The sequence below is a fragment of the Cryptotermes secundus genome, unplaced genomic scaffold (genome assembly GCF_002891405.2).
Source record: "Cryptotermes secundus unplaced genomic scaffold, Csec_1.0 scaffold213, whole genome shotgun sequence".
Classification (NCBI taxonomy): Eukaryota; Metazoa; Arthropoda; class Insecta; order Blattodea; family Kalotermitidae; genus Cryptotermes; species Cryptotermes secundus.
Genome location: NW_019731264.1, coordinates 703,439 through 716,273, shown reverse-complemented (window position 1 = coordinate 716,273; position 12,835 = coordinate 703,439). Strand labels below are relative to the sequence as shown.

Sequence of the window (12,835 nt, the reverse complement as noted above, 5' to 3'; positions counted from 1 at the left end):
GCTTTTTGACTGCTGAAGGAGTAGGAGGATGAGAAATTCATCATCGCATGTCTATTGTTTATGGCTAACACAGCATGTCAGGTTTGCGTCTGCTGGTGTGGCATAAGAGATTCCGAGAGGGACGTGTGTCACTGCAAGATGATGCTCACCCAGGACAGGCTCATCGCATCTTCACTCCTGATGTTGTTGCTGTGTTGGTCATATCCAGGCAAACCAACTGATCGCTGTGGAAGAAATTAGTCTTTTGATGGGAATAAGTCACGGTTCCATACACGCCATTGTGACAAAACACCTGCTGTACCGCAAAATCTGTGTGCAGTGGGTTCCACATGAACTCACGGAGGAAAAGATGACTGAGAGAATGGCTGCATCACTGGGTCACTTGCAACGATACCATGAGGAAGAGTATGCTTTTCTGTCCTGTACTGCCACTGGGGACGAAACTTGGTGCCATCATTTTGAACCCGAGAGCAAATGGCAGAGCCAACAGTGGAAACATGTAAATTCTCCCCCACCCAAGGAATCCAAAGCCATATAAACAAGTTCTGGTAAAGTGATGATGACGTTCTTCTTCAACTGCAAGGGCCCTCTGCTTGTTGAATTTCTTGAGCATGTGGCCACAATCAGCGCACAGTGCTATGAAGACACTTTGCAGAAACTGAGACGTGCCATAAAGTCAAAACGCCCTGGAATGTTATCAAACANGAGAGAATGGCTGCATCACTGGGTCACTTGCAACGATACCATGAGGAAGAGTATGCTTTTCTGTCCTGTACTGCCACTGGGGACGAAACTTGGTGCCATCATTTTGAACCCGAGAGCAAATGGCAGAGCCAACAGTGGAAACATGTAAATTCTCCCCCACCCAAGGAATCCAAAGCCATACAAACAAGTTCTGGTAAAGTGATGATGACGTTCTTCTTCAACTGCAAGGGCCCTCTGCTTGTTGAATTTCTTGAGCATGTGGCCACAATCAGCGCACAGTGCTATGAAGACACTTTGCAGAAACTGAGACGTGCCATAAAGTCAAAACGCCCTGGAATGCTATCAAACAGAATTTTCCTTCTTCATGACAATGCATGGCCCCACACTGCCAACTCTGTGAGGAATATGCTAGAGAGATTTGGTTGGGAAGTGCTTCAACTTCCTCCCTACAGCGCAGATCTCTTCCCATGTGATTTTCACATTTTTGGAGACCTAAACAGAGACATTCATGGACATCAGTTTGCATCAGACAAAGATGTGTGTGACTGGGTAAAGATGTGGTTCCATAGGCAGCCCACAAGCTTTTTCAAGGATGGGGTTGACCGTCTTATCTCCCAGTGGGATAAATGTATTAACGGTTATGGAGATAACTTCTGAGGTAAGAAATGCTCTTTAATATGTTTTGGCTTCTGACCCGTTTTCATTTGACTGCCCCTCATAGAACCTGTCCTTTCTGTCATGTCTGCCACCTGACACGTGACAATACTAAAACTCTGAACTGTGCTCACAGAGTGTATTTGTGTTTCATATGATTCTCACAATATGCAGCATTTGTTTCCCTAGGCAGTATCAATCTGATGATCTTTGTAGCAGAGATCACCTTCAAAACTGGAGACTTAGTGTCTGAAGAAGCCAAAGATAAATACCTGAATTTCTACACATGGAAATTTTGAAATACTGAGACCACAAACATATAATTCAAACCAGTTACCTTTGGGAAGTACATTGATAAGAAGTTGTAAATGATAGGATTATTGAGACATGTCCTCTCATCTAACAGCACAGCCTCCACATAGTCAACAAAGTAATTACTGTTGGCCAGCAATGTTATGTACTTCCTGTCCAAATGCTGCAATGTTAAAAAACACAGTATTAATTCTTATATTTAATTACTTTTCCTTACTGCACTTCCTATTTCCTTTCATACATACAGTAGACTCTGTTATTTGCATGTGGGACTTTTAAGAGACCCTTACTTATTGATTATAGCTTACTGTAATCATCTGTTTCAGAAATATGTATCAGTGATGACTAAACAATGATTTGCAATAGACTGTACCTCTCATCACCTTACTGCAAGTTTCTATAACTGTACTGCTCCTGCCATCTACTATTGGGTGACACATGAAATGATCCCCAACTTATTTTCACTGTAAATGGCAAGCTTGTAATTGGAGGAGTCTGGATCACACAGGTGAATGTTCTACTTCACGGAGGTTCCAGCTTGTTACCAAGAAAGTATGTAACACCATACACCAAGCTGGCAAACAAAGGGAGACTTTACTGCAAAGCAAAGAGCAAAAACTATTCTGCCTTTTCTGTAGAAACAAAGAGTCTTGCTGCAACAGAGACATGTTTCTGTGCTCATGCTGGGGTCACGGAGGGCTCCTAAAAAAATTGTTCACCAGCTTTGTTTTGGAGCAGAATCATCATGCTACAAATGTATGTACTGCCCAAAACACTGACACTGTCAAAAGTTTTATGCCTCAACAGGTTTGTCAGTAATCACACAATGGTTTATGCAGGATGGCATCATGGCCCCCTCCCCCCACACAAACATTACCTTTGACTTCCTCCATGATATCTTTGGTACAAGTGAGATTTCTTGCCAGTATCCTGATCATCAAGCATGTGGGAGGATCTGGTCTCCAACAGCATGGACACTAATCCCTGCTTCTTTGGGGATTAATGAAGGCTGGCCTCATTGATAGAGCTGAGGGCTCTGGTTTTCCAGCTGTGTCACATTATGGAGGTCATGTGCTGTCACATGGTCAGGAATATACACATTCATCTTTTGGAAGCTGTATCACGCAACAGCAATCATACCAAGCTGCTTGAGATTTATTTCCATGCCTTGGCACCTGAGTACATAGGCAAGTTGCATCATTATGATATTACAGTATTTGTGCATTATCTGAAATGGTAATCACTTCATGTGCCACCTAATACCAATAAGCAAGGGTTGCTTAGGGCCACACCATAGCTTAAGCGGTTAGTCGCTGGTTTCCCACCATGGCGGCCCAGGTTGGGTCAAGTAAGATTTGTGGTGGACAAAGTGGCGCTGGGGCGGATTTTTTTCTCCGAGTACTTTGGTTTCCCAGTTGGACTCCGCCCCCCCACTAAGCGAATTTAAGGGTTGCTTACTTCTACTGTCAAGATATCTGTCTCACTTCTTAGTGCGTATGTAATAATTAAATGGTTTATAGGGTTAATACACCATGGACAGTGGGTATTTCATGATCACTGGATTATCTATTGTTTTCTATTAGCCATGCTATTCTAGTGGGTAGTATAAACCGAAGGCTCATCTGTACAATTATTATTATAACTTCTGGTAGCCACTGCACAGAAGCAGAAAAATTATAAGGAAAGTCAGCTCGTAAGTACTACCTTTAACTTGTTTCTTTCTGAACTTTCAAAACCAATTCAAACTCAGACTGAAGTTTACAAATCTGAATTTCATAGTTCTCACATATGTACTTACATTCCAATCTTTTTACCTGAGCATGGTGTATGTCCAACCACAGTTTGGGAAAGTAGGTGAGATGAAGGGGAACACCCTCAAAGCCAACCATGGTGCTCAGGTTCACAAGCGCCTCAGACATGCAGTCATTGTTGATAGCCAGGCGGCACATGACATCAATAAAATCATGGTATGGGGAATAAAATTCAAGCAGTGCTTTATCATATTCAGGGTCAACACCCTAGGGGGAAAAACATACAAGTAAACTTCATAGCTGGAAATACGAATAAACAGTTCTGTTTATGTACCCTTCAGTTACATCTCAAAATGCATCCATTATGCTCTTGATGGAAGGAACAGCTTCTAAGCAGAAATGACCACTGGGCAGAAGTCTGTATAATGCCTATAATAGTATTATGGCCAATGAAAGGAATTACAGCTCAGCATGGGCTCTGAACCATGTTAAGAGTTTTGGCATTGCCAGATGTAAGTGAATAAGATGGCAAGAGGACTGACATAACCAGTCTTTAACCCAATACCTTTGGCACATAAATCCATCCGCTTACTGCAAAGACCACAATGGATGATTTTTACAAGATCTTAAAATGATAATCTTTTTGATAACGATGCAGGCAACAAATACTCAATTATAACATTTGCAAGTCAATCTGTACGTGGAAATGTACAGTACTGATAAGACTATGGGAGTTCCTACTGCCATCATAACACAGAAATTTTTTTTGTTAATGTCAGTGATGGTATAAAATTAATTCGATAGCCTAAAAAAATTAGGTTCCTCCATTAACTTTAAGCACATATTTCTAGCAATTACAAATGACATTCATTCTTGACACCAGACACTAAGTGTCCATAAGTATAGAGATTATTTTTACTGTGTGGACCGGGTCCACAGCTCTGCAGTTCATGGTGGCCGGTGCACCACTTGCCGCGTGGCACATACAAATTTTGCCGATGAATCGGCATGCCTGACGGCTGATAACGTTCGGAATGTAGTAGTTACAATTCACAGATCACAGGAGGTGTTGAAAATGTCCTCTATACATGTACATATATTTTTGTAATTGTTTAATTAAAAAACACAGATGCAACAATCTCCCTTGCTCTTACAGCACACCAGACACCAACTTTCACTGGATGGCTTAAGCAATGGTGTTGCAATTCTTGCTCTAGACTTTGACACTCCAGTCTCTTGAGCTAGACATTTCAGTGATTTTCTAGGTGTATGTTCATGTCTGACCCCTATGTCATCTAACTTCTCCTCAGTAAGCGCTCGGTGCTTATGTTTGTGTTTCTTGCTTATTAAGTGTCCTGTTGTTCTAAGTTCATTCACCAAATTATGAATTGTTTGTCTGCTTGGAAGTCTTTTATCATGAAATTTTCAACAACACTTTCTAGCAGATTCATATTTCACATGGGTGACATACAGAAATACACGTTGCTCTAAAGTATACCACATCATGATGTACCAACTACTCACTAACTGAAACTGAGAACAAATGGCTAATGTAGCTGATAACTGCTGACAAATCATAAACAAGTCTGCAAGTTAATTACTTCCCTTCATTCCAAATGTTATCGGCCAACAGGCATGCTCATTCACTGGCAAAATTTGTATATGCCTTGCAGCAAGTGGCACACTGGCCACCATTAAGCACAGAGCTGTGGACCCGGTCCACACAGTAAAAATATTCCCTCTATAAACTCACTGCAGCAGGAAAAAAAGTCATTCATTTGTAGCAAAGAATAAAGATACTTTAAGTGAGTGAATGAGTGTCAAGATGTAGTCAGCCGGTGAAATGCATAAGTTAAAACTTAATAAAAATATAACTACAACCTTAGCAGCTTCAAGCTGCCCGTGAGGGACTGCCATCTGTACCATAGGTCTTGATGGACGTGTTCCAGCCTTCAGTCCCACAGGCAGTTTGTGTCCTCGACGAGGAAAGTATGGTCCCATTGGCAAAGCGTTGTGACTTTCTTGGAATGCTGCATGGCAATGAGATAGCAACGGAACCAGCACCTGTATGACTTCTGAGGGAAGCAGCAGTAGGATCTCCTTTAAAACCTCTGAGGATCAAAGTAAACATTTCATTCACAAATTTGGTCTGTTCAAGAGCTGTAAAGTTGTCTGTAATTTTTCATACTTCACTGGCCTTGGAGCATCTATTTATTATAGATAAAGATCTATTGTTACAAAGCCTACAGCATCACACTGCACTGGGCCCTCAACTGTTATTTCTTGTATTTAATTAAACATTTATTTTGCAAAGTGTTGCAAATAAAATTTGTAGATCATAATATCTTTATTTTGTCAAAGGCCATTCTTTAGCATCAGTTGCTTTTGATGTGTCTGATTTCAGCTTACTGTTAGAGCAGGATTATATTTCTGGATTAATTTATAGCTGGTATGCGAACAGGGGATCTTTTAACCAGTCAAGTGGTTATGACATCTATAGACAACATGTGGTCCTGTGTATAGTAGTGGCCACGATGTCTATAGACATCACGCACTTCTAAGTCCTCTGTTGCAGACATAATGCTAGTCAGCAATGGAAACTTGTATTTTGTGCTTGCAAAATGTTCCAGCTACTTCAGAGTGTGACAGGAAGTTGGTGATTGCTTGATAGCTGTCCTACATTCAAGTTCTTTCGACTAAACATTATGGCACGTCCTAGCAAGAAGATGCGTGTAAGTCGTGAGGAGGTGTTGTATGAACTGTTACAAGAGAATGAATACAGTGGTATTTAATAGAATGAATATAGTAGTGAGAGTGAAATAAAAGTGAAAATTTTGTTAGGCGGTGAACAAAGTGTCAGGTCTGATGAAGCAGAAAACGTCAGTGACAGCAGTACCATGCAACGTGATGTATGGGCAAATTCAGGTGCTGAGTGACCAAATGTTCCATTTACTGGCAAGCCTGGCATGTAACCTCCTGGAATATTCGAGTTGTTTTGTATGCCAGACATTGCAGAAGTAATAGCCACAGAAATAAATTGGTATGCTCAAAAATTTTTAGAAAATGTGCCTAACCTAAAACTCAAACCTTGGACTCACTGCTGGGCTGGTAGTGAAAACTACATACTTATAAAATATTAAATATTTACAGTATTTGCCACTTGAGTTGCAGCAATGTTTTCTGTGGTGTAAATGTTTTAGTGATGATTTAATAGTCTGTGAAAGATAACGACTTTGCGGTGATGTCTGGAAGAACAGTTCATTCATCTACAATAGCCTTGAGCTTGCAAAGGAAGTACTATTTTTAAGCCCAAACAGCAATAAGAAACTCTATTTATCAATGAGGCATACACAGTTTTGCTGGACAGATTTGTCAGCTGACTATTATGATTATACAGAATTTTACTAAAAAAATACATATAAACTTTAATGTAATGGCTATAGTAAAGAAAATACAGGTATGTGAAGTCTGATAATTGGTCTTTCAGAGGCTTGTTGTTCCATAATTTTATAATGAGACATAATTGAGACATTGCATTTTAAAAAGGGAGCACAAATTATAAAATTACTGAAGGCAGTGACAAATTTAAACGTCTGGGGGAATTTAATGTGTCACTCAGGGAGAGATAAGAACATGGGAAAAAATCACTTGACTGGTTAATAGTAAGCACTGAACTCCACACAATGTTTGGTAGGATAATATTAAAACAATGTACTGGAAGTGGGTAGCAGAGACTTCACTCAGACTGAGCTGGCTAAGGAGACTTTAAACAGCAAGTTCCAGTTACACTGATGGGAAACTTAAGTTTTACCATTTTTTTTATTGCTAGTGGGGTGGGACTAAATCCCTTGTACTGCGGCCACTTCTGGCCTATTGTACCAGCCCCAGATGATACGTGAGGGTGATTGTGGAGCAATTGGTGGAATGAAGATTGGCAGGGGAAATTGAAGTACTCAGAGAAAACCTGCCCCAGCGCCACTTTGTCCACCACAAATCAACTTGACCAGACCTGGGATCGAACCCGGGCCGCTGCGATGGGAAGTCAGTGGCTAACCGCTTGAGCTATGGCGCAGCCTTAAGTTTTACCATACTAAGGCATCTGTTACATGTGACATATTTGGCTTAAAACAGATCAATAAAAAGGTCTCAAATGGGAAAATGCACTGTGGCATCCACTGGTCTTGAAGCATATGAAAACAGTAAAATGGTTTCTAAATTTGAATGACTCAAACTGTTGAAGCAAAGGACACATTTGTAGGTAGTAAATATGAAAGTACATGCAAAATCAAACCCTAAGACTACAAAAATTATGTAAAATGAAAGGAAGAGACTTCAAACAATGGGAACAGAAATGTACTCTGTTTACCTATGCATGAGGCTCGCATTTCAGATGAGTTGTACGTGTTGAGCAGAGTGGCCAATTTACGCAGGACTTCCACCCATTCCTTCGTGCCCAGCAACACGCCACGAACATCCTTATTTTCACGGTACATACGCAGGCATTTGATCAAGTCCAGCAGTATAGAAAGCAGTTCTAGCAAGTCCCCAGACACATGGCATGCAGTTGCTTCATGGTACATCACATGCAAAGTGTGAAATGCCTGTAAAACATTTCTAATATTATAACAGTGAATCCTCCACATTATAATAATCACTGCACCCAACTTTTTGGAAATAGAGATGAAGTTTCTCAGTACCACTTAAAAAGCAAATAAAGGGCAAGAAAACAAATCCATGATCTCTAGACTTCATTGCAAGACTGATGATGATGGTCATTTTCACACACTGGCTGACACTGCTCCTACAGAAAGAGTAATATACACACTGGATAGGAGGCAAAATGGGCTCCAGACTTGGACATAGTTGTACTCGTAAAAAGAAATAGTTTGCCCTTGTGAGAAACCCCATCCTTACTGTCCGGTCTGTTATCAGCCATTTACCTACAATCATTACACAGAGGCTTAACACAGAGAAACTTTTAAAACCACTACATGAAGTCAAATGGTTAGGTCCTACTACAGACAAACAGGGTTTAAGCACCCAAACTCCAAACAGCATTCTCTGTAGTTGATTAAGGTTACTGGCGGCCAGTTTGTAAACAGCACTGCAGCAAAACATGAAGTCTGTTAGATAAACCAAACAAAATTCATGTTACAACAGCAAAATAACGCATAAAGTTAACTTACAACAAAATCTATGAAATGGTTTATGGGACACATGGGAAGCCCACTCATAGTCGTGTAATCAGTCTATATGGTTAAAAATCAAAATGGCCAACTAATGTTTCACACAGACTTCTCATCTTGAATTTCATCAAATTTTAATTACTGGTTTATAATACACATGCATAAGTTAATTTATGACATTATGTAAATTAGGTTCTGTAACTGGTCAATATCCATATTTTTTTCACGTCGGCACTAGTTGGAGGTGAGTGGTCAGCTTCATGCCCCAGCCACTTTATCCTGGGGAAAGAGCCCCCAGTACCCATTTGATAGGAGGCTGGGTGGGCCCCAGAGCCAGTCTGGATGATGTGGAGAAGAGATAATTCTTTCTACAGGGACTCTAATTCCAAACCCTTAGTCATCCAGCCTGTAGCCAGTTGCTGTACTGACTGGGCTATCCCAGCTCTACACATCCACTCCCCCATATGTTTTCATGGCATAGTGCTTAATTAGTTAAGCACTGGGACAACTTTTAAATGGTCAATATGGTTAAGAATCAAAATGCTAACTGAAGTTATACATACATCTCTTATACAGCACTTCACCAAAAATTCATTACCAGCTCATGACATATACGAAAAATTAATTTATGACCATATGTAATCTAGGCTTTGTCATGGAACAATGTGGCTAAAAATTGGGATTTCCTGATTACTTTTTAGTGGAAGTCTCCAATGCTGAATTTTAAAAAATCTGTCCTACTGTTAGGTACATCAGCACCTAAAAAGTTTACAGACATTACCTGGACACAAGGCGTTATTTTCCTTTTTCACTTTGTAATGAATCCCTAAAAACAAACAGCTTTAGCTAATGAATGATTCTTGATTTATAATATTCTTAAACTGCCTAAGTTCTGTAGTGTCTAGCTGTAAGATGCTAATTGAACCGGAACGGATGTGGAAGGAAGTGGTCCTGGAATATTTTATGGTATTATCACAGAAATAGCCTGCAGGGACTGAGTAAAACCACATGAACCTGTCAGTACAGCTAACACTGAAACCTGCCACTTCTGAAGCAGTAGCACTAACCACTCAACCATGGTACTTGGTAAACAGCTTTAGCCTTTGTTCTGTGATGTATGAGATGTTTATATGGCTATACAAAGATATATGGTGCAAGATGATAACAGTGAAACTCTTTGGAGGGCTGCCTACAATAAATGTGAAATCAAGAAAACTGTAAAATAAGGGAAATGTGGTTTTCATTATACCATAACTGTGATAGATCATTTTAAAAATATAAGTTTGAATATTTAACAATGACAATGTAGAAAATATGGCTCTTGGTTTATTTTATGATGCTTTATCAACTACTGCTGTTATGCAGCATCATAAGATGAGATGGTGATTATAACTGATGAATGGAAAGGATGAGGAAGGAAGCGGTCATAGTCTATTTCAAGGTACTATCCCAGCATCTGCCTGGATTGACTGGCAAACATGGCATGTACCTAGTTATATTATTTCCTTAACCATTCATTAAGAGCCTTTTCTTTCTTTTCTTCCTGGGTGCTCAGTCTGTATAATCCATTTTCATCTTTATTGCACATTACAATAATACTGCTGTTGGTACGGTCACGTTTAGGTCACGCAATAGCTCAAGTGGTTAGTTGCTGGCTTCCCACCATGGTGGCCCAGGTTCGATCCCAGGTCTGGTCAAGTGGGATTTGTGAACAACAAAGTGGGGCTGGGGCAGTTTTCTCCGAGTACGTTGGTTTTCCCTGCCAATCTTCATTCCACCAAATCCTCCATCATCATCACCCGGGGCAGGTAAAATAGCCCAATCAGTGGCTGCCGTGCCGAGTGGACCCAACTGGACTCCAACCCCAACTAAGTGAATAGTCACATTTTCTGGGTTAGCGTGACAAATAATAATGGGTTCTGGATTAGATGATTGGATTTACTGGCGCTTCTTTACAATTACAATGAATTATTACAGCTTGCAATCAATCTCGACTGCCAAAGCCTTTCTTCATTCTTCAAACAACCTTCACTGTCCTCTATAAACCTTCAGCATGGACCACAAGGAGAAAACACATTGAGAACACTGTATCCTAGCAATTTCTCTATTGTTATTGAGCTGTGTTTACATTGCCACAGCACAGAAACGGCAATTCTTGTATTGTTGCCGCAAGAATGTGTTTGGTGACCTATTGCCCAGCAATAAATATATAGGTCGTGCCTTGTAACTTTAGATGCATGGAAAGGTAAATGCTGTTGTGGAGCACGCGAAGCTATACGCTTGCTGTGGTGATGTTCAGAGCTACTCCCCAAGCAGAAAACATTAGCTATTGCTTCCCTGGCCTCACTATGAATTGTTCTGTGCGATTGTCGGTGTGCCACGAACACCATGTAATACAATCGCCAGTACTAATAAGTACTATACACCTGACCACACTCAAAGATGCTACAGTCCAAACTGGTAGTACCCACGCTGATGTAAGCTGATAAGACTGCTCCCCCAGCCCCGTGAGAAATGGTATGACCCCTCTACCATGGCTAGAGTTCCGAGGAACTAACAGGACATGTGACATTGCTCCCTCCTTAAGGTTGTTATTCCCAAATAACCTATCAGTGTGTCACCATTCCTTCTTTTCTGAGGTTTCTGCTCTTGACGTCTTCTTGTGTGACTACTCAGATTTTCCCGTGGTGACCACTCTCCAACCTCTACCACTGCTTCCTCCTTAAGGGCACTCATCCCAAGCAGCAATGGTGATTCTTTGGAACACTCATCATATATGGGAGAGACAAACTGTTCTTGCTGAGGTAGTTTTACTAAGATGCAACGAAATTAAAGTTGGCCTACAGCGAAAGCTGCTTGGACTGTGGTGGTCAAAAAAATCCCCTCATGCGCAACAGGCCTTAGTGAAGACACATGGTGCCCAGGGGTCAATTACACCTGTGCATCAGCCAAATGGCAGTATCTACATTTAAATTCTGAGAACTGAAATACAAAATATAAAACTGGGAAAATTTTGTAGGCAGGAATAGAAAAATTGATTGCAAATTCAGGGAAAACATGAAGATGGAGAAATGTAAAATTGGTTAAAGTTTAGCATTACTGTTATGGGTGCTTGGCTGGAACCATGCAAAAGTGTGCAAATTCGTCAAAATNATGGTATGACCCCTCTACCATGGCTAGAGTTCCGAGGAACTAACAGGACATGTGACATTGCTCCCTCCTTAAGGTTGTTATTCCGAAATAACCTATCAGTGTGTCACCATTCCTTCTTTTCCGAGGTTTCTGCTCTTGACGTCTTCTTGTGTGACTACTCCGATTTTCTCATGGTGACCACACTCCAACCACTACCACCGCTCCCTCCTTCAGGGTGCTCATCCCAAGCAGCAATGGTGAGTCTTTGGAACACTCATCATATATGGGAGAGACAAACTGTTCTTGCTGAGGTACAGTTTTACTAAGATGCAACGAAATTAAAGTTGGCCTACAGCGAAAGCTGCTTGGACTGTGGTGGTCAAAAAAATCCCCTCATGCGCAACAGGCCTTAGTGAAGACACATGGTGCCCAGGGGTCAATTACACCTGTGCATCAGCCAAATGGCAGTATCTACATTTAAATTCTGAGAACTGAAATACAAAATATAAAACTGGGAAAATTTTGTAGGCAGGAATAGAAAAATTGATTGCAAATTCAGGGAAAACATGAAGATGGAGAAATGTAAAATTGGTTAAAGTTTAGCATTTCTGTTATGGGTGCTTGGCTGGAACCATGCAAAAGTGTGCAAATTCGTCAAAATTATAAAATCAAAGTTTCATTGTACATGGCTTCAACATAGCTCACAGAATACTTAAAAAAAAAATTAGTTACCTCAAATGCCATCTGCAGTCCACCATTATAAATTACATACAGTCGGTCATCATCATGATCTATGAGAGAACGAAAAGCTAGAATTAATGTAGCCCAGCATGATCTACTGTCCAGAATCTGCAACAAACAAAGGTTTCATATTTGAAGTAATTATCATTACTACACAGCCTGCAAAACAGATTTTGGATGTGACAATACTTCGATATCTGAACTGTCAATAAAAATGCATGAAATGAAACATCCCAAAAAATCTGAAGTCATATTTACAACAAACTTATGTTTCTCACGATTAAAACAATAGGTACAAGTAAATCATCGGGGGGGGGCATTAGACATGAAGCTGGGAGGAAATGTGACATCTTC

General features: G+C 40.5%; 1 protein-coding gene across 1 annotated transcript in view; it reads right to left on the bottom strand.

Moving 5' to 3' along the window:
• Positions 1 to 12,835, bottom strand: part of LOC111866730 (ubiquitin carboxyl-terminal hydrolase 34) — a 128,498-nt gene that overhangs the window by 8,713 nt on the left and 106,950 nt on the right. Inside the window, exons 45-49 of the mRNA XM_023855934.2 lie at positions 12,473 to 12,589; positions 7,789 to 8,023; positions 5,304 to 5,533; positions 3,486 to 3,689; positions 1,697 to 1,834 (exon numbers count right to left, since the gene is read on the bottom strand). Of these exons, the coding sequence (XP_023711702.1) occupies positions 1,697 to 1,834; positions 3,486 to 3,689; positions 5,304 to 5,533; positions 7,789 to 8,023; positions 12,473 to 12,589 (924 nt within the window). The remainder of the gene's footprint in view (positions 1 to 1,696; positions 1,835 to 3,485; positions 3,690 to 5,303; positions 5,534 to 7,788; positions 8,024 to 12,472; positions 12,590 to 12,835) is intronic.